The sequence below is a fragment of the Brassica rapa genome, chromosome A08 (assembly GCF_000309985.2).
Source record: "Brassica rapa cultivar Chiifu-401-42 chromosome A08, CAAS_Brap_v3.01, whole genome shotgun sequence".
In the NCBI taxonomy this organism is placed as follows: Eukaryota; Viridiplantae; Streptophyta; class Magnoliopsida; order Brassicales; family Brassicaceae; genus Brassica; species Brassica rapa.
In genome coordinates, this window is record NC_024802.2 from 19,531,872 (window position 1) to 19,554,952 (window position 23,081).

The following is a 23,081-nucleotide window of genomic DNA, read 5'->3' on the forward strand; positions in this document are numbered from 1 at the left end:
TAAAACTGATATAAAGTATAATATATATAATTCTTTTCATATATGTATATATATGCATATAACATATCGAATTAGATATATGTTCCTAAAAATATTGGTATTAGTGATTTTCTTCTTTTTTGGATATTGTATTTTAGTATTTGATTTGTTTCGTAAAGTTTCAAATATCAAGATTTTTTGGTTCAAATCAAAACGGATAACAAATCGAATCAAAATTTATGAATATTTTGCTCAATTTTATCTGTAAACAATAAAAATAATATATATATATATAGTTTGGCTTTTGATTCGTTATCTATTTTTATCCGAACCGAAAAATCCAGAGTTTTATTGGAACTATGTATGTGAGTTTTATATTAAAAAAATCACAAAGTACATAGTATGAACACATTTATGACTATAGTGTGAACGCGTTAGCATATTTATTATCAAATTATTGTGAGGCTGCCACGTGTCTATTATAATATGAATGCATTTATTACAATGCTTCTCTTTTAATATATAAGGGATCAACGATAACTACTCATAATAAGTATGGACATTAGTTCAACAAATTTTATTTCAGTTCTCTCTACTCCTACTTGTTCCCGTGATCATTTTAATACATTTGTCTTAATTTATATAATTTAGTTATTTTACGGATTTATTCCTGAGATGTAAAAAAGAAGAAAAAACTATATAACTGAATCTAAATTTTGTTTGTTTCCAAACACGTAAATATTTTCATTTTGGATCTTACCATCTCAGTTTATGTATATAGAGTAAAGTAACATGATACATTTCATCACATATGTTTGGTCTTACGACTTATCGTATCAAAAGAGGGAGCATGTGTCAGACACATGTTGGATAATGTAGGCTGAGGTTTCTACGTAATAATTTTCCTTATTCCAAGATTATATGGTGTTTGGATCGGTCGGCCTGGGATTTATTTTTCAAACTTTTTTTTTCAAACTTGGCAACCTTTTCCTCCAATAATGTTTTATGATAAGAAAAAAATCAGGTTGAATAATGGAGCTCAACGGGGAAAGATTAGCCTTATCCGATTCGATTTTATACTTGAATAAATATAATATACATTATTAGTATTGATAACCATGGATCTAAATTCACTGGTTGAAAATTCAAGAAAAAAAAAGCTAAGCAAATGAAATTATTGAGTAGGTATGGTGGGGAGTCTATGTTTGATAGCATGTGGCGATTATTAACACGGTACTTTGATGCTGAATCGATCCAAGTTTTGATTGAGGACCTAATGCTTGGGTCCATTTAGAATGAACAAGTTGCTAGTGTTACTTCGGTTGATATTATTATAGCTACGTTAAACTACTCCAATATTATATATTCTCTCAGAAAATTGCAACAACTAGAAGACAAACAACATCTCTAATCTATTCCGTTTAACAAATTAAATTCACATTATCGTTTATGCTGAAACAAAATGTACTCATATACTGATAGCTTGTCTGGTTACTGGTTAAAAATATCATAGTCCCTCTCTTATCAGATAAAAGTTGTATATATAAATCATCTTACCAAAGAAAAGTCTTTCGTGTCGTAAGAAAATCAAAGAAATACATTCTTCGTTTGGTGACGACAAAAGAGCTACAGACCTCGAAAAGGTAGAATACTAGCCAACATTATCATATGCATGTAATTTTGTAGGGCTGTGTGTGTGATAAGTTTTTTATTCTTTTTTTTTTTTTGCTAAAATAAGTTTTATATTTTTTCACGGAGGGATCAATGTTTCTGCCGAGTTTGTTCATAGTTCATCCTGATATTGACAATCGGTTGTAGTGGAGAATTCCAAAAAATTTCAGCCTTATTTTATAACCCAATTTCTAATATAAGCATATCATTTCTATCAAAGTATATATAGCACAAACGACATTCTAAAAATTTGTTAGTATGGTAAACTAAATGCCTTTCGGTATAATGTACCTACAGAACAACACTTAAAAAGAAAATAGAAAAATTTAAAGTTGACAATTATGACTAATACTGATACTAATACTTGGATCACATTCGAGGGAAACTGAATTCCAGTAGTAAGTTGCCACGTAGCAATCTTACCCTTACTTGTTACTTTATGGTGTTACCCAACGAATGAAAATGAGTTTTAGTGGATCAACACGACAAAAAAACGGGATTACACCTTATCTTCTCTACCTTTCTTTTTTGGAATTTGAAAATTTGTCAATGCAATTGAAAAAATCAAAAGAGTACGAAGTTGTGCACTCAAATCTTTTGGTACCCCCCTGTTTCTATTCAGATGGTGACTAGACTAGACTTTGATTTCATAATTTTATATGATTGCTTACATTTTACTCTTCTTTAGTGTGAGCAAAAATCTTCCAGTTTACTTGTAACTTTTATTTTCTTGTTGTTTTATAGAAAAGTCTTTTATAGCTTATAAGTTTTAGGATATAAGTTATCCAATTGAATGGATAAACTTTTTAGTTGAGACTTGCTATCAGAAAAGGTAACATGCATGGAAGGTAAGAACGAGATTTTAGAAATCAAGATCTAAAATCTAATGCGTTTTCTTACCAAATAATTTATACAAGCTTAGGAAAAGAGGAGTTGGTGAGTGGTGAACTGGTGATGCATGATACTAATTAAGTCTGAGTCCTTTTACAAATGTGTGGACTCTGTTATATAAACTTATAAATCTAAATAGGGCGGCTGGTGGTGCATGATATTAAGAAATAGTAGAACAATAGTGGCTGGTGGTACATGATTCTAGTCATCAAATACTACTCGATACAAATGTCTTGACTCGATTAAAACTTATAAATAGAAAAGGTATGGTGTTTGGTGCATGACATTAAATCTTGAATTGCTAAATAAATGTGTTGGCTTGGCTCAGTTGTAAGCTTATAAAAAGGAAAAAGAGAAGCTGGTGGTGCATGATACTTACTAGTCTGGAATCCTTAGACAAATGCTTCGGCTCGGTTATAAGCTTATAGATGGGAAACGAGTTCCTGGTGGTGCATGATTTCTAGTTCCAGTAAATTATGCAGTAAATGTTGGGATTGTAAAATCCCGTGTCCAACTCTATATTATCCGATTAGTACGATATTGTCCACTTTGGGTCTAGAAAGCTGACCCGCATAGATTTACTTTTGGTTTCCATTCCAAAAGGTTTCGTACTATTAAAGTTGGACATCTCTTTATATATTAGACACTATTTGTCTAATTCTCCAATGTGAGACTTAGTTTGTTATCTCACAGTAAACACTATAAAAAAATTGTTTAGCTCGGTTGTAAGCTTAATAGGAAAACTGTAGCTGTGATAAATGATGTCTAGTCCGGAAACACTATAAAATAAAGTAAAAAAATTCCTTGGTTTAGTTATAAGCTTAGGAATGGGAAAACAAGAGTTGGTGATGCTATACGAGAATCGAATCACTATACAAATGCCTCAAAACATTTGTGAACTTAATGGGGGCCAAAGTGGGTTGTGGTGCATGATGTCTAGAAGACTAGAATTACTATACAGATGCTTCCACACGGTTATATAAGCTTATAGATAGGGAAAGAGTGGCTCGTGGTGCATAATAATAAGTCGGTTTGGTTAAAAATCTGGAAATATGAAAAAGTGGCGGTATTGCATGACACTAGTTCTTAATCGCTATTGAAATGTATGGGCTCACTTATAAGAAAAGAGTAGTTGGTGGTGCATGATACTAGTTCCGAATGGGCCGAATCACTATAAAAATACCCAACTCGGTGGTGCATCTAATATATGGAGAAATGGGTGTTATCATATAGATTGGTCCTAAAGAGATTGATCTTTGGAGCTACATGAATAACACGAGAAACCGAAAGCTGTACAAGAAGATAAGAGTAAGAAAAAGATGATATGAACAAAGGAAACTGCACCATATCGAGGAAGTTCCTAAGTCCTAAGCTATGATCATATATACAGGAAGCACCCTAGGGAGATACCATGCCAATAAAGAAGTTATGGCACAATTTCAAACTTAAAACCAAAAGGATATCATGTTATTTAATGTGAATACAAATGTAGAAAAGAAGAAGTTAATGTGGTTATATAACTCTAGGCAGAAAATCCAATGATATGAATGTATGTGGTCGGTGATACTAATGTAGTCACAGAAGTACAAAGTACTTAAAGAGGCAGTAAATCAGTGCCATTATTATGTAAAGGTGTGTATATATTCTATTCCTATAAAAAAAAATACTCCACTATTCGAAATTTATAATGATACATGTACACTCTAGATCTGAGATCATATGATTCTTTACCAAAAAAATATTATTATCATGAGATTAATATTAAAAAGTCTTTTGTCGTTTGGTTAAAGAAGACAAAGTTCAAAATTCATACCTCGTTTTAAAGATTTTTTCTTCAAAATAGAGACGTTTATTTCTTAACAAAAAAGCAGTGTTTATTGTTAAATTTGATTTGTAAGTAACAATGTATAATTAATAAAAATATTTAGGTGTCTTTCCCATACAAAAAAAAACTGAAAATTTTGAATGGTAGCAATGAGTTGAGAAGAAGAAGGCATATATTTGACACGTGGCATTCATTAAACGGTTAAGATTAAATAGCCGTTAATTCTTAAGAAAACTCTTGTTTTTCAAATTTCTATTACCAAAGAAAAGAGGGTTCTAGTTTTTTTTTTTTCTAATTTCTTTTTCATTTTCTTCTTCTTCTTCTTCTTCTTCTTTCTCTTGCCCCTTATATTGCAAGAGAGAGTGAGCGAGTAAGTCCGAATCTTCGATTGGAGAGAAAGAGAGCGATATCGGTTGTTCTGGGTTTGGCTGAAGGATCTCTCTTTCTCTCCTTTGTTTGATTCTCTAGATCGGAAGAGTTTGTTTCTTTGAATTAACGGCGAAAGGTGAACTCTTTTTTTTCTTGGGTTTGTGATTAGGGTTTGTTCTTGATCGGGTGATTAGTACAAAACCGGATCTAAGAGGGTTTTGATTGTCAAATTCAAAGTCAAGACCTTTTTTCCAATCTAACTTTTAAAAAACAGTACTTTTTAAAGTTGGGTGTGTTTTGATTTAATTCTCCAGATGGGTAGATCAGATGAGAACAGCGTTGGGCTAATTGGATCAACGAATCTACAAGGTACCCACTTTAATTTAATAGAACCACTTCTTAAATCGAATATCAAAACTGAGTTTTACATTGATTTGTAGGCGGAGGTGGAAAGATCATGCCGGCGGCGAAGACTGGTCCGACCAGAAGAGCACTTAGTGCAATTAACAAGAACATCAACGAGCCTCCGTCTTACCCTTATGCTGTTAACAACAAGAGATCACTTTCTGAGTAAGTGTGTTCACTGAGATGTATCCTTGGATTAGAGATTAGTTTTTTTTATTTGATTTGATTCTTGCAGAAGGAATGCAATCTGTAACAAACCACCTCCGCACCGACCAGTTACTAGGTACATTATTAGATCTTCTTCCTTGTCTACTTCTTCAAGTATCTCACATTTATCTGGTTAATGAGTTAGTACCACTCTATGTTTGGTTCAGGAAGTTTGCTGCTCAATTAGCTGGTGATAAGTCACAAATCAAGGAAGAGGTACTTTAATTAGTGTCACTATTCAATGTGTGTTACAGTTAGAACAGTGATCATAAGGCAAATTCACTCTCTTTTGATCTTAGGAAACTAAGAAACCAGACTCCGTTCCAAGTGAAGAAGCAGAGGACTTTAATGAGCCAATGTTTGTACAACACACCCAAGCAATGATGGAGGAGATTGAAATGGAAGATGCAGATGAAGATAAAGAAGAAGAAGAGGGAGTGATCAATATAGACGCTTGTGATGAGATGAATCCTTTAGCCGTAGTTGAATATATCAATGATATATACGACTTTTTCAAGAAATCTGAGGTGAGTTTGCTCTTCTTTATCATTATTAGGCTTCAAAGTATCCTGAGTTTATGTTTGATCGGTTCTTATGATTGTGCAGGAGCTTAGTTGCGTGCCTCCTAACTACATGGACAATCAGCAAGATCTTAATGAGAGGATGAGAGGGATCCTCATTGACTGGTTGATTGAGGTACATAGTTGTTGTTGTTCTTGTTACTCAGTGTGCATGATGATGAATTTACTTGAATTTGTTTTGGAGCAGGTGCACTACAAGTTTGAACTGATGGAGGAAACACTTTATCTCACAGTCAGTGTCATCGATAGATTCCTTGCGGTTCATCAAATCGTGAGGAAAAAGCTTCAGCTTGTTGGCGTCACCGCTTTGTTGCTAGCTTGCAAGTACGAGGAAGTCTCGGTTCCAGTAGTAGATGATCTCATTTTGATCTCTGATAAGGCTTACACTAGAAGAGAAGTACTGGATATGGTGAGTAATCATATCTCTACATTGATCATTAATCCAAATATGGTTTGAGTTTCAGTTTTGGTTTACCTGTTTCTTCCTGGTATTGCAGGAGAAGCTAATGGCCAACACCTTGCAATTCAATTTCTCTTTGCCTACTGCGTATGTCTTCATGAGACGGTTCCTCAAAGCTGCTCAATCAGACAAAAAGGTAGCTTGAATCTTTTTTGCAAGGAAGCTATCTCTGGCATTTATATCTAAAGCTGTGTTTTATAAAATTGTGGTTTCAGCTTGAGGTTTTATCGTTTTTCATCATTGAGCTCTGTCTCGTGGAGTACGAGATGCTGGAGTATACTCCGTCTAAGCTAGCAGCCTCTGCGATCTACACTGCTCGGTGTACACTTAATGGATTTGAGGAATGGAGCAAGACCTGCGAATTTCACACAGGCTACAAGGAAGAAGAGCTACTGTAAGGATCACAAATCATGAATGTCGTTTCAAAACCTATAAATGAAACTGGTTTTGAACTTTTTCTTTTCTTTTCCAGGGAATGCGCAAGGAAGATGGTTGGTTTCCATCAAAAGGCAGGAACAGGGAAGCTAACAGGAGTTCACAGGAAGTACAACACATCAAAGTTCTCTTATGCTGCAAGAACTGAACCAGCTGGGTTTCTACTTTAGTGGAGGAGAAAAAACTATAGTAATAAGAACGAATCTAAGTATGTGATTTACAACTGTTGGTTGAGAGTTCTTCTCTTCTACTTTAGATCTTTCTTTACTTGAGAGAGAATAAAAAGATGCAATATTTTTTTTTATTTTTTTTACCATGCTTTACATAACATTCAATTTGTGAAGGGAATCACCTTTAAACTTACATGTATATAATTGTTGTAAAGCCCTTCGGGATATTATGCGCTTCATTTTGGTTAATGCCACTCAGGAACGTCTCAAACATTCTGCAAACCATTGCTATATGGTACTTGATAGCCATCTTAATGATATGGTGTAATCGTCCTAACTCATGTGTGTTGTTTAATTAATCTACTGCCAGAAAATGGAATATGAGAAAAACATATCATAAGCAAAACTTGTCAAGGTTATAACATCTTAGTAGTACCCCCAAAATACAGAACTAATAGTGCATCTGGACATATCTCTCTTGTTTGCCTCCTTGTTAGAGAAGAACATTAGTTTTACAGGTGAACCTTAAAGCAATACATAACAAGGCAAAAGAGAGGCTGGTTTTGTCTCGGAAACGAAGCTTACATGTTAAAGCATAGATTCAATCATCTTCTCACAGGTGGTACAGCTCCCCTTCCTCCAGTTCCACGCCCAGTAGCCGGGGCCTTTATCATGGATCCAACAATTAGTAATGACAAAGAAAAAAAACCAGCATTAAGGACAAACAATATCAAATTTACAATGGTGTCTTGAGAGTTAATTAATGAGAGTGAGAGAGAGAGAGAGAGATAACTTACTTTTCCTCGCATTGCAGCTCTACCTCTGCCAACACCCAGTGATCCGCTCTTTCCCTGCATCAATTGAGAGGCATTATGTAAGTTGAAGATATACATAGAGACTTTGACATCATTCTTCATCAAGGGTTTCAGACCTTGATTCTAGCATCTAAGCGCTTGAACATTGGAGCATGCTTGAGAATGTCAGGTATGACCATGAACCTGTCAAGATCTCTCCATAGGTCAATTACTAATAACAGATGATCCCCATGAAAAAATAGGAAACAAGCACGAGTAAAAAAGAAGTGTTAACAGCACCTGACTTTGCTGCCTCGAATGAAGACATGCTCAAGCTGTGATACCTTACCATCCTGTGTGACACAAAAGTTGAGTGACAATTAACAAGCTAAAACGTTATTAAAACTGTATACGAAATAACATTAACATAAAACAACACTTCAAAAATGAATGAATATATGATTCCCAAACTCATAACTGGAAACTCCAACGACACTTGTTTTATTAAAAAAAAACGCAAACTCTCAAGGTAATCAATCTATTATAAGGAACAAAAAGCTTTCAGTTGTGCAAACTTTAGAGACTATGATCCCAAAAAAGCAACTTATAAACTTTAAATGTAAAGTTCCAAGTACAAAACTCCAAAACCATGTTTACGCATTTGCCCCCAATAGTAACAATGAAAGAGAGAGCTAACACCGTATTGATAAAGTATAGGTGAGAGGTGATTGACCTTAGCGGTAAAGGTGATGTCTTCGAGCTGACAGTTCCAGTTATCCTCACACTCGATCATGCTTCCTCTGTATAGCTCCCCGCTCTTTAGCTCAACCGTCACTATATGACCGGAAGCCTCGTGAAGAAGCTTCACCTGGTTTTCATGTTGGTTATATATACGACCTCTGGTTTAGTGGTCGGAGAATATTTATACCATTGCGTAATAAAATGAAAAAGACAAGAAGTTGATTTGCTTTGGCACTTATTGTCTGATGTAAGAGATGTTGATTTTGAGATCATTGTTGTGGATGATGGGAGTCCTGACGGCACACAAGATATTGTCAAGCAACTTCAGCACTTGCATTGTATGGTTGTGCTTTGTATCCTTCGGTTTAGGTGAATTCGTGTTTGTCTTTCTGTATGAGGCAGCGTTTAAGAGCTAGCTAGAGCCAAGAAGCTTGGTTTGGGTATGAGTCTCTCTTTATACTCTTCACACTTGAACTCTGGTCATGTCTTTTAGAAAAAAAACACTTTAGCTTTGACTACAGAGACAGTGTTGTGCATCATATTAAGATTCGAAAAAGGTTCATCTTATCATCATAGACAGTGTTTGTTTTGAATGTTGAGTTTGAGATCATTTGATTAAAACCTTAACCAACCAAAATAAAGTGCCGCCATGCATATGATAGTTTCTTTTATAAATGCAAACTTATGATCACTTCCAGTAAACTTGGACATACTGAATATATTTAATAATCAAGATAATATTATATGCTCGAACGATAATCAAGATCTGGGAAAGCTGTAAACTTAAATGGAAAATCAAATAATTAGATTTATGCTCTAACGACAGAACAAATTAGGAGGTGGAAACTTGGAGTGACTTCAAACATTTCAGGTGCTATACGAATCTACTTAGAATCTGCTTGTCTAATAATCAAAGATTTGGACAAAATGTTATAATAACATTTAACATGCATGATCAAATTTTTTCTTGCACGTACGTATATATTTCCATTTAATTATGAACCTGTCACATATGACTTGATTCAATGTAAAACATACTTTCCTGAAATTTAAATCTTTCAAACCTTCAATGCATATGGCATTATTAAACCGACATGGCACTACAAATAAAACCGTGGAACATCTCATATATAAAAATAAATATATAAATAATTATTTCTCATATTGATTCCTTACAATTCAGATAATTACAAGTTTACACTAGCTGGCTTGGTTCATGTATGATTTCTGACAAACGGTATTCGATTATAATCTTATATATTAAAACAGAAGTCACAACCTTGATTCATGTGTGATTTTTTTTAAAAATGGACCTAATGGACCTATTCATAGAAATTCATACTATATTTTAATTCATACTAATAATAAATAGGATTTTTAAAATATTTTAATCATAATATCTTTTGATATCTTTTCATTTTAAATATAAATATATTTATTTTAAAATCTAACAAATCTGTTTAAAAAGATTTTTACAAGATCTTCATTTTCGAAATTATATTTAAATATTTTCACTAATTTTGAAATTAATTTAAAATATTATTATACATTAATATATTCAGTTATATAAAATGAAAAATAAAAAATCTATAATATTTTATTTATTATATAATCATAATCAATCATATTAAAATAAAATTATTATATTGAGATAAATATAATAATATTGTATTGAATTTACATATTTATATATTTTATTTTCGTAATTATTAAATATTTATGTTCAAAAATAAAATCTAATATGTTGGTAAGATGGGTTAACATTATCAAACTATATAATACTTGTATAAAAATTAACATGTAGTTCTTTAAAGTTAATAATATAAAATCTTTGTAACTACTTTAATCATAATATATTTTCATTTTAAATATAATATATATTTATATATTATATTTTAAAAATTCTAATAAATCCGTGTAAAAATATTTAAACAATAACTTAATGTATTTTAAGTTATCGTTTAGAAATGAAAATAAATAAATAATATCCTATTTTATCTACTTTTATAGTCATGATCATGTTAAAATATAATTATTATACTAAAATAAATATGATAAAATTATATTCAATTGATAAATTTATAAATTTTATTTTCAAAATATAAACTATTTATTTAAAATATAATATGATGATAGAATGGCTTAAAATTAACAAACTATATAATACATGTCTAAAAATTAACATATCTTACACTTTTATATATACAATAATAAATTATCTAAAATGAATAAGCATAAAAATATTGGTAAAAAGAAATCCAGTTTTGAAATACGGGTCAGAATTTAGCATAAATTAAATATAAAATATTTTTTAAATATATTTTCTCATGAATATATTAATTTGCTTAATAACTAAATGCAAATACAATAAGATAAATATATAATAATAAGTGGTAAATACATAAGGTTTAAACAATTAATTAATTATAACATGTAAATTATAAAATTATTATATTTTAAATAGTTATATAAATATTTAAGTATATGATTAACATTAAAAATATATACCATTTATGTTCCAAAACAATAATTTATGTATAGAAAAGTGAAAACAAACACCCGTGCGGTTGCACGGGTCAAAATCTAGTTTACATTTAAAATAGTTAATTTTGTTTTGTTGTGTAGACAACAGTATCTGATTAAATCCACAACGTAGCTTAATCCGGTATTATACGGAAGGTTCCTTAATACACCGAACTGCAACTAGTTTGAAATTATAACCTAAATGACCTGTTATGTCTTCACGTCCGTACAAAAGAACACCCCAAGGTTCCTTCCTCGTACTTTCCTCATCATTCTCAGATCTGCCTTCTCTCCAATCTATACATTACATATATATTGAGCCTCCCTAAAATTTCAGTAAACCCTAATCATAAACCTATTTCCTTTGATTTCCTCACTTTTTCTTGTGAATCAAGCAAAATACCCTTTCTAGGTTTCAATCAAATGGCGCAAATGGACTTGGAAGGTTTGAGAGAGTTACAAGACTGCGCAAACTACCTCCTCGATCACTGTCCAGAAGCAAGAGAGTCTCTGTGTCAAGAAGGCAAAGAGAAATGGATCGAGCAAGTCTCTGAAGCTTCAGTAACAATGTTAGACGTCTGTAACGTGTCCAAAGATGTCATGGCGCTCGTGAGACATAGCCTGAAAGAGCTTCAACTGACTCTACGCTGCAACGAATCAAACATGCACGTGAAGATCGCAGCGTATAACAGGCACAGGAACAAGCTCAAGAAGGAGACACTAAAGTGCTTGAACACTCTAAAGAGTATCAAAGGAGGAGGAAGAGGGACGTTGGTGATGCAGAGGATAGAACAGAACCTTCTGTTCGTTGCGGAGGTTTTGAAAGAAGTGAGAAGAGCTATTGTGACTATGGTTGAGTCTCTGTTCTCGCTCGTGTGTATTCCTTGGCTCGAGAGAAAACAGAGCAAAAGGTCAATGTCTTCCGTATTTACAAAGCGGTTTTGCTGTTTGGATGATGTGTGGGACGAAGTAGCGGTGCAGAGCGCGAGTACAAGGTTGGAGGCTGCACAGATCGCTGTTGAGGAGCTTGAGATTGAGTTGGGGTGTATTTTCCGGCGGCTGATACAGACCAGAGTTTCACTTCTTAATATTATTACAGCTAAGATGTCTCCTGTTTGATTTTACTTCTGGTAGACAAAAGCTGTATATACCTGTAAGAAATAGAATGATTAGAAAATACCAAGGGACATTATCATCTTATAAAGTTGTGAACATAAATCAATTCAGAAAGTAACAAACACATTATTGTAAGTGGATGTTAGTGGAGCTGAATTTGTAATGATTGTCGAAAATATTAATTTTTTATGATTGTTGGTCTATAGATTTGAATAAATATTGGTTTGATGTTTGTTTAATTATGAAAATATAGTTATTCAAAAAACCGAGTTTTAATAATTCTATGATTTTATTAAAACTTGAATTCTAAACAATTAACTCACAAAACAAAGCTTACAGAATATTGTATACATACCTTCTAGTTTCTTAAAAGGGTTGAAGTTAAAATTCTTATAGATTTTGTAAACATTCAAAAGTCTTTATAACTTTTTACTAATATAATGAATTTCTCAACTCTTTTTTTTTTTTTGAACAACATGAATTTCTCAACTCTAAAAATCAATAAACTTATATTTAAAAAAATCAATAAACTGTACGTAAATTCAGTTCCATTGTATTTTTTTTTTCCAAGTTCCCAAAGTATAATATGGGGCTAAGGTTTGTTGAAAAAGGCCTAGGCCCATTATATGGCCCATGTAATCGCAAAGCGGCCCACGCCGTTTTTAAGCTTATTAAAACCATAATTTTCACGTGCCACCAACGAACTAAAAATATCGCGGAATAAAACACGCTGGTGGTCGGCGGCGATGACTTTACAGTTGTTTTATACTAGTCAAACTTCTTCTCAAACTCAAGACAAATCATTTTAAAAGTATAGTTCAAAGCTACAGAGAAACGCATCCAGATTAGATTGTGTCCGAGAGAAAAGAGATGGCGTCAGTGGATTCTCGAAGTGGCTTCTGCAACTCGAACTCGACTTTCTACAGCAAACGGAAGCCGATTCCTCTCCCGCCGAATCCTTCCCTCGACGTCACCACTTTCATATCCTCTCAGGCTCATCTCGGCCGTACCGCCTTCATCGACGCCTCCACCGGCAAAAACCTCACCTTCGCCGAGCTGTGGCGCGCCGTGGAGTCCGTCGGCGACTGTCTCTCCGACATGGGGATCCGCAAGGGCCACGTCGTCCTTCTCCTCTCCCCTAACTCCATCTTGTTCCCCGTCGTCTGTCTCTCCGTGATGTCCCTCGGCGCCGTCATCACTACCACGAACCCTCTCAACACCGCCGCCGAGATCGCCAAACAGATCAAAGACTCGAACCCCGTGATGGCCTTCACCACGGCGGAGCTCCTCCCCAAGATCGCCGCCGCGTCGGGGGGATCCAAGAAGAGGCTCCCGATCGTGCTCATGGACGAGGAGCGAGTTGACTCGGCGGGGGAGGTGAGGAGGTTGGCGGAGATGATGAGGAGGGAGCCGAGTGGGACCCGAGTCGCGGAGCGAGTTGACCAGGACGACACGGCGACTTTGCTTTACTCTTCCGGAACCACCGGGATGAGTAAAGGAGTTGTGTCTTCTCACCGGAACCTTATCACGATGGTGCAGACCGTCGTGAACCGGTTCGGATCTGACGTTGGATCTCAGGGAGAGCAGAGATTCATCTGCACGGTCCCTATGTTTCACATCTACGGCTTGGCGGCGTTCGCCACCGGGCTGCTCGCTTACGGGTCGACGATCATCGTTCTCTCCAAGTTCGAGATGGGCGAGATGTTGTCGGCGATAGGGAAGTACCAAGCGACGTATCTCCCTCTCGTGCCGCCGATCCTCGTGGCCATGGTCAACGGGGCGGAGCAGATCAATGCTAAGTACGATCTGAGCTCTCTGCATACGGTTTTGTGCGGAGGAGCTCCGTTGAGCAAGGAGGTGACGGAGGGGTTTATGGATAAGTATCCAACGGTCAAGATCTTACAAGGGTATGGGTTGACCGAGTCAACGGGTATTGGAGCCTCTACGGATACTGTTGAGGAGAGCCGGAGATACGGCACCGCGGGGAAGTTGTCGGCAAGTATGGAAGGGAGGATTGTGGATCCGGTCACGGGTCGGGTTCTTGGACCGAACCGTACCGGTGAGCTCTGGCTTAAGGGTCCTTCCATAATGAAAGGTACTTTTATGTCGTTCTTGATGTCGGAGATCATCAAAGCTGGAATGATTGTTATTAACATTTTTGGGTGGTGTTGTTGTTCTTGGCAGGTTATTTCAGCAATGAGGAAGCTACGAGCTCTACTATTGATTCTGAAGGATGGTTAAGGACTGGAGATCTCTGCTATATTGATGAAGATGGATTCATTTTTGTGGTTGATCGGTTAAAGGAACTGATAAAGTACAAAGGCTACCAGGTAACATATGATGCATCACAGATTTAAACATGATCCATATTGCTGCTATAGAATGTAGTCCTTAGTGAAATGCTGATGCGCCAATTCATCTTTTTTTGTTTTAGTAATGTGTTTGGTTTTGACCAAATTGCTAGAACACATGAACTGGTTTGTTCTGTTGAACCATTAAGTACTTTCTGAGCGTTAAAATTTATATGCTTGTGTGTATATGATAAGCTTCTCGAGAAATCGTGCTAAACTTGTTTTGGCATCGCTGCGTAGGTCCCTCCAGCTGAGCTAGAGGCTTTGTTGCTCACTCATCCTGAAATCGCTGATGCCGCAGTTATCCCGTAAGTTACAGCAACATCACCTCATTTTTGTGTTCTTATTATATATTTGACCATATAAACAAGATTTGAGTTTATAATGTTTTGGTTATTTACAGGTTTCCGGACAGAGAAGTAGGGCAGTTTCCGATGGCGTACGTTGTAAAGAAAACAGGAAGCTTGTTGTCAGAGAAGTCAGTGATGGAGTTTGTATCAAAACAAGTGGCGCCGTACAAGAGGGTACGAAAAGTGGCTTTTGTATCTTCCATACCAAAAAATCCATCAGGAAAGATTCTGCGCAAGGATCTCATCAAGCTCGCAACTTCCAACTCCAAGCTTTGAAATTGTTACGAGTCTTGTGCTGTCAGCCAATCTCCATGCATTATTGTTACTTGTATTGTAGTAACTCTTGTCAGTTCTGTGAAATATATAACTCTGAGGATGATTTACACATATATAATGTGAAGAACAATGTTGTTTATTTAAAAATATAGAGCCTACTTTCAAATCATGTTTATCATCAAATCTTAGCTCAGTGCCAAATTTTTAGGACGGGTGTGTGTAGCTAAGGCTAGAAGAATTAAGCTAAGTAAGATACTAGACTACACCTAATTCTTGGATTTGTTCTGGCAATTTCACGTTTTTCGTATGGGACATCATGTCGTTTGGTAATAAAAGTTCTTGAACATGGGAAAATGAACAAACTGGAACTATACTTACATTCAACGAGGTCTTGGTATCTATCTATCTATATATACTAGCACTGGTTTGCCTTTTAAGAGTATTGCTATTATACTTGGGTATAAATGTATAATTGGTCATACCTTAAATACTTGACTGTAAATGTACCGTCCAGAAAAATAGTCAACCTAAGTAAAAGAGACCAACTCCACTCTAAGATTTGTCTTAGTTCTTGGGGTATTCTTTGAGATGACTCTTGCAGTATCTATGGTGGGGTTTGGTAGATTCACTATCACTCATTTAACACGTATGGTATCATCAACTCTGCGGTCTGGTGGAAATGCACACTCTGGTAGGATCTTTTCCATTGGCTCGCTGCCCTGCATAGCTCTTCCTCGGCTCCTTCCCTTTGCTGGCTTGCACCTTAATCCCCGGAAGTTCTCTTCAGATGCATTCAACACTTCATCAAAACCCGGTTTGGCAACTCCAGGTTTGCTAGTTCATCAAAGACTATGGTTCAGCTATTTCTTTTTGCTTTTTCTTTTGTTCAACCAACCAGTAATTTTTTTATACAAACCATTTCAGCTTATGTCTTCAGATTATAAACTAGTTTTATATGTTATTAATGTTGAGTTAGTTTGCTTTCTGTTATTGCTTCCGTAAGTTTAGGAATAAAGAGACTTGTTCTCTATAGTTTGAATTGGTCATTATCTGTTTCCGTTTTATTAAGCTAGTAGTTGAAGTAGTAGAGTCATGCTCTGTTTCAGTTATTTGTTTCAGTAATTGTAGCCTATAAAAGGCATTGAAAGCGTATGAGTAAAGCCAGATCATTTCAGTGCAATCTTGTGTCTTCTTTGAATTTACCTTTACATTTGGTATCAGAGCAAAACACAAATCAAAGTGATCAAAGAGAAAGATGAGTGAAGACAAAACTCTCACGAAGATACCACACTTTGATGGTCACTACGATCATTGGAGCGAGTTGATGGAGAATCTCTTGAGAGCTAAGGGGTTATGGAGCTTGGTAGAGGAAGGAGTCACCGAACCAGCAGCCGGAGTCGAGCTAACTGCTGTACAGAAGAAGAGTCTCGATGATCTTAAGACAAAGGATCATCAGGTCAAGCACTACCTGTTCCAAGCGATTGATCGGGTTGTGTTTGAACAGATCTTGGACCGCAAAACATCCAAGATCATCTGGGAGTCCTTGAAGAAAAAGTTTGGAGGTAACGAAAGAGTGAAGAGATCGCTTCTTCAAACTTTAAGGAGAGATTTTGAAGTTCTTGTCATGAAGAATGATGAGACCATTGACGACTACTTCAAAAGGGTGATGATTGTCTCTAACAAGATGAGAAGCAACGGGGAAGAGATGTCAGATTCGAAAATTGTGGAGAAGATACTTCGAACTTTGACAGAAAAATTCACATATGTGGTTGTGTCTATTGAGGAGTCTAAAGACACAGGAAGCATGACGATTGATGAGCTACAGAGCTCTCTCTCTGTTCATGAGAAAAAGTTCAGGAGAAGCAGCCATGAAGAAGATGATCAAGCTCTCAATGTTGGAGGAAGAGGGAGAGGTTCTTATCGAGGACGAGGCAGAGGCAGAGGACGCTCCTTCAACAAAGCAACAATTGAGTGTTACAACTGTCACAAACTTGGGCATTTTGCGTATGAATGTCCGAGTGGGAAGAATGGTGCACACTTTGCTGAGATTGATGAGAAGGAAGAGGTTCTTCTTATGGCTCATGTTGAACTTCAAGGGGCCAAAAGAGGAGACATTTGGTTTGTGGACTCTGGATGCTCAAACCACATGTGTGGTGAGAGAAACATGTTTTCAAGCTTGGACACTGCATTCACACACAATGTCAAGCTCGGAAACAATCACAAGCTGATGGTGGGTGGAAAAGGAGTGGTGAAGATAACACTCAGTGGAGTAAGTTATGTGGTTAATGATGTGTACTATGTTCCTGAGCTGAAGAATAATTTGCTGAGTGTTGGGCAACTTCAAGAGAAAGGGCTAGACGTGCTGTTCAAGGGAGGAGAACGAAAAGTATGCAGCATTTTCCATCCTTCAAGAGGAAAGATAGCAGAGACAGTCATGAGTTCAAACAGAATGTTTGTTCTGCTTGGGGAGACAAGCGATAAGGCAAAGGAGGAAAGATGCTTACACGTTGATGTTGCAAACAAGGAGGAGCTTTGGCATCATCGATATGGACATCTCAACAACAAAGATCTTCAACTCCTTCGCAGCAAAGAGATGGTTACTGGTTTACCAGACATTGGACAGTTGAAGGTCACATGTGAAGCGTGCGTTAAAGGCAAACATCACCGTGTCTCGTTCCCAAAAAGAAGCAAATGGAGAGCAACCGAGAAGCTACAGCTCATTCACTCAGACCTGTGTGGACCAATCACTCCACCTTCACACAGTCAGAAGAGGTACCTGATTAGCTTTATTGATGATTTCTCAAGGAAGACGTGGATATACTTTGTGACAGAGAAATCAGAAGCTTTTTACACCTTCAAAGAGTTCAAGGCATTTGTAGAGAAACAATCAGGCAGCTTCATTAAGTGTCTACGCACAGACAGAGGAGGGGAGTATAACTCTACCGAGTTCAAAGAGTTCTGCAAAGAACATGGGATCAAGCGACAACTTACCACTGCGTACACTCCGCAGCAAAACGGAGTTGCTGAGCGCAAGAACAGGACGATCATGAACATGGTAAGAGCAATACTGTCAGAGAAGGAGGTGCCTAAGAGCTTTTGGGCAGATGCAGTTCAATGGGCAAATCATGTTCTTAATCGATCGCCTACAGCGATCTTGAGAGACATGACACCGGAGGAAGCTTGGAGTGGATTTAAGCCGTCAGTTGAGCATTTCAGGGTTTTTGGCAGCATCGGTTACGTCCACATTCCTGATGTCAAAAGAACCAAACTGGACGACAAGAGCGTGAAGTGTGTAATGATTGGATACAGTAGCGAATCAAAGGCATTCAAGATGTTTGATCCACTTGAAAAGAAGGCTCACGTCAGTAGAGATGTGATATTTGAAGAAGAAAAGAAGTGGAATTGGGATGATAGCTACATAAGTGATCAAAACATGGAGCTCGAGTGGGAAGAAGAGTATGAGTTTGCTGAAAATGAAAACGAAGAGGAGGAAGAACACGAAGAAAATGAAGTTCAGAGTGAAGAAGAAGAACCTGAGCAAAGAGAAGAGGAGCCATCGCCAATCAATACAGAAACTGCTACTGTCACTGCAACTTCAAGCACTGCAACTTCAAGCAGAACGAGAAGACCACCTGCTTGGCAAGCTGATTACATCTCTGGAAGAGATTTGTCTGACGATGAGGCAAACATGGCGAGTACCGGTTCTATGGCGTTCATGGTAATCACTGATCCAACAACTTTTCAAGAAGCCGTAGAACACTTGAGGTGGAAGGAAGCGATGGATGCAGAGATAACTTCGATCGAGAAGAATCAAACCTGGTCACTGGTAACACTTCCAGATGGAGCAAAAGAAATCGGTGTCAAGTGGATCTACAAAACAAAATTCAATGAGCTGGGAGAGGTCGACAAATTCAAAGCCAGACTTGTAGTGAAGGGCTATGCTCAAGAATATGGGATCGATTACACAGAAGTGTTTGCGCCTGTGGCTCGAATGGATACTGTGAGGATGATCATTGCAATGGCTGCTCAGAGAGGTTGGGGAATTTTTCAGTTGGATGTAAAGTCAGCTTTCCTACACGGTGAGTTGAAGGAGGATGTTTTTGTGGAACAACCTCAAGGTTATGAAGTTACTGGAAAGGAGCATATGGTTTACAAGCTGCACAAGGCTCTGTACGGACTAAAACAGGCACCACGAGCCTGGTTTAGCCGCATTGAAGCTTACTTCATCAGAGAAGGTTTCGAGAGCAGCTCCAGCGAACAGACCTTGTTCATCAAGCACAAAGGAGGTAAAATTCTCATCGTTAGTATCTATGTTGATGACTTGCTGTTTACTGGTGATGATGAAGAGTTATTAGCCGAGTTCAAACAGTCAATGAAAAGAGAATTTGATATGACTGATTTGGGGAGAATGAGATACTTTCTTGGCATAGAAGTAGTACAGAAGAGCGATGGAATTTTCATTTGTCAACGGAAGTATGCTGCAGAGGTCATTGAGAGATTTGGAATGCAGAATTTCAACTCTGTCTGCAATCCAATGGTTCCTGGTCAGAAACTTGGTCGAGATGAGACAGGCGTGAAGGCAGATTCAACTCTGTACAAGCAAATGGTGGGGAGCTTGATGTATTTAACAGCAACACGTCCTGATCTGATGTTTGTGGTGTGTCTCATCAGTCGGTTCATGGCCAGTCCTACAGAGTTGCATTTCGCTGCAGTGAAGAGAATCATGCGGTACTTAAAAGGCACCATGGAGCTTGGAATCTGGTACAAAAGGGGAGGAGACACAGGGCTGGTTGGTTACACAGACAGTGACTATGCAGGAGACATAGATGACAGCAAGAGTACTTCAGGATATGTATTCTTGATGGGAGGAGGAGCTGTTGCTTGGTCATCACGAAAGCAACCCATTGTGACACTATCGACGACTGAGGCGGAGTATGTTGCAGCAGCAACTTGTGCGTGTCAAGCCATTTGGATGGGAAGAGTTCTAGAAGAGATTGGATACGATCAAGGAGAAGAAATGGTGCTGTTATGTGACAACACTTCTACCATCAAGTTATCCAAGAATGCAGTCTTGCATGGGAAATCCAAACACATCAGAGTTCGTTTTCATTTTCTAAGGGATTTGGTTAAAGAAGGAACCATTAAGCTTGAGTACTGCAACACTGAGGAGCAGCTTGCAGATATCATGACAAAACCTCTGAAGATGGCAACGTTTCAGAGAATTCAAGAAGCTTTTGGAATGCGTATGATGAACTGATTCCTTGAGAAGGTTCAGTTCAAGGGAGGGATTGTTGAGTTAGTTTGCTTTCTGTTATTGCTTCCGTAAGTTTAGGAATAAAGAGACTTGTTCTCTATAGTTTGAATTGGTCATTATCTGTTTCCGTTTTATTAAGCTAGTAGTTGAAGTAGTAGAGTCATGCTCTGTTTCAGTTATTTGTTTCAGTAATTGTAGCCTATAAAAGGCATTGAAAGCGTATGAGTAAAGCCAGATCATTTCAGTGCAATCTTGTGTCTTCTTTGAATTTACCTTTACAATTAACAATCTCAGGGCTGCATCATCCATTTAACCACCTGAACAAAATGGCTGTTTGTAAAAGATCATCATCATCTTCTTCTTTATCTCCAATCCATCCTAGAAACGGTTTTTGCAATGCAAACTCCACATTCTACAGTAAACGCAACCCATTGCCACTCCCGGCTAACTCCTCCCTTGACGTCACCACATTTATCTCCTCTCAAGCTCACCACGGCACCACCGCCTTCATCGACGCCGCCACAGGCCACCGTATAAGCTTCTCCGATCTCTGGAGATCCGTAGACAACGTAGCCGACTGTCTCCATCGCGACATGGGAATAAGGAGAGGCGACGTAGTACTCATCCTCTCTCCCAACTCCATCTCCATCCCTCTCGTCTGCCTCTCCGTCATGTCTCTCGGCGCCGTAGTCACCACCGCGAATCCTCTCAACACCGCCTCAGAAATCTCCAGACAGGTCGCAGACTGCAACCCAAAGCTCGCCTTCGCGACTCCTGACCAGGCTCCCAAACTCGCCGCCTCGGGGGCCATCTCCGTCGTCCTCACGGAGGAGGACGAAGAGCGGGTGGGATCCACTCTCGGAGTCCGAGTCGTCGGGAGCTTGAGCGAGATGATGAAAAAGAAACCGAGCGAGCGGCGAGTCAGAAACCGAGTTAACCGGGACGAAACGGCGATGCTTCTGTACTCCTCCGGAACCACAGGGCGAAGCAAAGGAGTGATAATCTCTCACGGAAACTTAATAGCGCACGTGGCGAGATACATCGCCGAGCCACTGGAGCCGAACCAGACCTTCCTCTGCACCGTTCCGTTGTTCCACACCTTCGGGTTACTTAACTACGCTTTGGCCACCGTGGCTTTGGGTTCGACGGTGGTGATTCTCCGGAAGTTTGACCTCCACGGTATGATGGCGGCGGTGGAGAAGTACAGAGCGACGACTCTGGTTTTGGTGCCGCCTATTTTGGTAGCTATGATCAACGGCTCAGATTTGATCAAGGCCAGGTACGATTTGACCTCGCTGAAAACGGTTAGATCCGGTGGAGCTCCGTTGAGCAAAGAGGTTACGGAGAGTTTTTTAGAGAAGTATCCAACGGTTGATATTTTTCAAGGGTACGCTTTGACTGAATCAAACAGCTCAGGAGCTTCGACTGATTCGGTGGAGGAGAGTAAGAGACACGGTGCGGTTGGGCTGTTGTCGTCAGGTGTGGAAGCGCGGGTTGTGGATCCGGATACGGGTCGGATCATGGGTGTGAACCAAACGGGCGAGCTTTGGCTCAAAGGTCCCGCCATCACAAAAGGTTATATAAATATACGTTACCGTGCGCAACAAGGAATTTAAATAAAAGGTTTTATGAATTAATTTATTGTTTCTTTTATTTTAAAAGGTTATTATCGAAACGAAGAAGCTACAAAAGAAACTATTAATTCAGAAGGATGGCTAAAAACGGGAGATCTCTGCTGCATCGACGATGATGGATTTGTTTTTATATTGGATCGATTGAAAGAGCTAATCAAATACAAAGCTTACCAGGTTATTGTTTGACTTTTGTCAAAATGATGAATGTTTGTGTATATTCGAACAGCATCCTCTTCAGATTTCTAGACCTTTAGGTTAGAAAAGCATTTAACCATAAACCATCTCGGTTATTTATTTGGGTGATCATTGGCCTACGTAGGTCCCTCCAGCTGAACTAGAAGGTTTGCTGCTCACTCATCCTGAAATCGTTGATGCCGCAGTGATCCCGTAAGTGACAACAACACTATAAAGTCCTTTTGTACCAGAAACAATCTTGAGTTTTATAACATATTTGGGAATTTACAGATTTCCAGACAGAGAAGTAGGGCAGCTTCCGATGGCGTACATTGTAAGAAAAACAGGAAGCTTGTTATCAGAGAAGTCATTGATGGAGTTTGTAGCCAAACAAGTGGCACCATACAAGAGAGTACGAAAGGTGGCTTTCGTGTCTTCCATTCCAAAAAATCCATCAGGGAAGATTCTGCGCAAGGACCTCATCAAGCTCGCAACTTCCAACTCCACGGTTTAAAACTGTAACAAGACTATTAATGAGAGCCAATTTCAATATATAATTATCATATCTTCCACCTCTCTGGAACAATAAAAAAAGTAAATAACTGTAACATATGAACGTGTAGTTCGAGCGTGAACAAAATGCTTATAAAGGATTAACCGGTTAATTACATGCATATGTATTGATTCAACCATCCAAAAGTTAGTAAATAAAAGTAACTGAATAATTTTATTTGGATCGGTGCAATATATAATTAAACTCTTGAAATCATGTAACTGAATAATTTTTTGAAACTATTTGAAATATTCAGATTTAGATATGATTCTTATTCGGTTTATATAAGAGTTTTTTAAATGGGTGACCTGATCATATTTTC

The 23,081-nt window shown here is 37.7% G+C and overlaps 5 protein-coding genes across 6 annotated transcripts; 4 read left to right on the forward strand and 1 right to left on the reverse strand.

Moving 5' to 3' along the window:
• The first annotated feature begins 4,522 nt into the window (after positions 1-4,522).
• LOC103835789 (cyclin-B2-3) lies at positions 4,523-7,232 on the forward strand. The gene is made up of 11 exons (XM_009111974.3): positions 4,523-4,871; positions 5,050-5,104; positions 5,176-5,305; positions 5,376-5,423; positions 5,515-5,563; positions 5,647-5,874; positions 5,954-6,043; positions 6,116-6,337; positions 6,426-6,524; positions 6,604-6,782; positions 6,861-7,232. Exons 2-11 carry the CDS (start codon positions 5,050-5,052, stop codon positions 6,991-6,993), a joined length of 1,233 nt encoding a protein of 410 aa, XP_009110222.1. The 5' UTR covers positions 4,523-4,871; the 3' UTR covers positions 6,994-7,232.
• Positions 6,853-8,906, reverse strand: LOC103836270 (small nuclear ribonucleoprotein SmD3b). Of its 2 annotated transcripts, XM_033277666.1 has the most exons (6): positions 8,521-8,906; positions 8,088-8,140; positions 7,925-7,991; positions 7,791-7,844; positions 7,579-7,658; positions 6,853-7,482 (listed from the first exon to the last, which is right to left on the reverse strand). In XM_033277666.1, the coding sequence occupies exons 1-5, from the start codon at positions 8,578-8,580 to the stop codon at positions 7,599-7,601; spliced, it is 294 nt and encodes a 97-aa protein (XP_033133557.1). In that variant the 5' UTR covers positions 8,581-8,906; the 3' UTR covers positions 6,853-7,482; positions 7,579-7,598. The 2 variants fall into 2 exon arrangements, with proteins under 2 accessions (XP_033133557.1, XP_033133556.1); XM_033277665.1 differs by having other exon boundaries at positions 7,391-7,658; positions 8,521-8,892.
• A 2,139-nt stretch (positions 8,907-11,045) lies between these two features.
• Positions 11,046-12,389, forward strand: LOC103835790. The gene has a single exon (XM_009111975.3). The coding sequence runs from the start codon at positions 11,475-11,477 to the stop codon at positions 12,168-12,170; it is 696 nt and encodes a 231-aa protein (XP_009110223.1). The 5' UTR covers positions 11,046-11,474; the 3' UTR covers positions 12,171-12,389.
• Positions 12,390-12,884: 495 nt separating this feature from the next.
• LOC103835791 (4-coumarate--CoA ligase-like 5) lies at positions 12,885-15,313 on the forward strand. Its single transcript, XM_009111976.3, has 4 exons — positions 12,885-14,262; positions 14,352-14,497; positions 14,759-14,826; positions 14,922-15,313. Exons 1-4 carry the CDS (start codon positions 13,038-13,040, stop codon positions 15,142-15,144), a joined length of 1,662 nt encoding a protein of 553 aa, XP_009110224.1. The 5' UTR covers positions 12,885-13,037; the 3' UTR covers positions 15,145-15,313.
• Positions 15,314-15,479: 166 nt separating this feature from the next.
• On the forward strand, positions 15,480-22,936 carry LOC103835792 (4-coumarate--CoA ligase-like 8). Its single transcript, XM_009111977.3, has 5 exons — positions 15,480-15,973; positions 20,693-21,973; positions 22,061-22,206; positions 22,352-22,419; positions 22,498-22,936. Exons 1-5 carry the CDS (start codon positions 15,733-15,735, stop codon positions 22,718-22,720), a joined length of 1,959 nt encoding a protein of 652 aa, XP_009110225.1. The 5' UTR covers positions 15,480-15,732; the 3' UTR covers positions 22,721-22,936.
• Positions 22,937-23,081: the final 145 nt, after the last annotated feature.

Coding starts and splice junctions, on each gene's coding strand:
- LOC103835789 (XM_009111974.3), top strand. CDS start 5,050: ATGGGTAGATCAGATGAGAACAGCGTTGGGCTAATTGGATCAACGAAT. Junction 5,306..5,375: donor AACAAGAGATCACTTTCTGA/GTAAGTGTGTTC, acceptor TGATTCTTGCAG/AAGGAATGCAATCTGTAACA. Junction 6,525..6,603: donor CTGCTCAATCAGACAAAAAG/GTAGCTTGAATC, acceptor TTGTGGTTTCAG/CTTGAGGTTTTATCGTTTTT.
- LOC103836270 (XM_033277666.1), bottom strand. CDS start 8,580: ATGATCGAGTGTGAGGATAACTGGAACTGTCAGCTCGAAGACATCACC. Junction 8,141..8,520: donor ACATCACCTTTACCGCTAAG/GTCAATCACCTC, acceptor TGTGTCACACAG/GATGGTAAGGTATCACAGCT. Junction 7,992..8,087: donor ATTCGAGGCAGCAAAGTCAG/GTGCTGTTAACA, acceptor AGATCTTGACAG/GTTCATGGTCATACCTGACA.
- LOC103835790 (XM_009111975.3), top strand. CDS start 11,475: ATGGCGCAAATGGACTTGGAAGGTTTGAGAGAGTTACAAGACTGCGCA.
- LOC103835791 (XM_009111976.3), top strand. CDS start 13,038: ATGGCGTCAGTGGATTCTCGAAGTGGCTTCTGCAACTCGAACTCGACT. Junction 14,498..14,758: donor TAAAGTACAAAGGCTACCAG/GTAACATATGAT, acceptor ATCGCTGCGTAG/GTCCCTCCAGCTGAGCTAGA. Junction 14,827..14,921: donor GCTGATGCCGCAGTTATCCC/GTAAGTTACAGC, acceptor GGTTATTTACAG/GTTTCCGGACAGAGAAGTAG.
- LOC103835792 (XM_009111977.3), top strand. CDS start 15,733: ATGACTCTTGCAGTATCTATGGTGGGGTTTGGTAGATTCACTATCACT. Junction 15,974..20,692: donor ACCCGGTTTGGCAACTCCAG/GTTTGCTAGTTC, acceptor TAACAATCTCAG/GGCTGCATCATCCATTTAAC. Junction 22,207..22,351: donor TCAAATACAAAGCTTACCAG/GTTATTGTTTGA, acceptor TGGCCTACGTAG/GTCCCTCCAGCTGAACTAGA.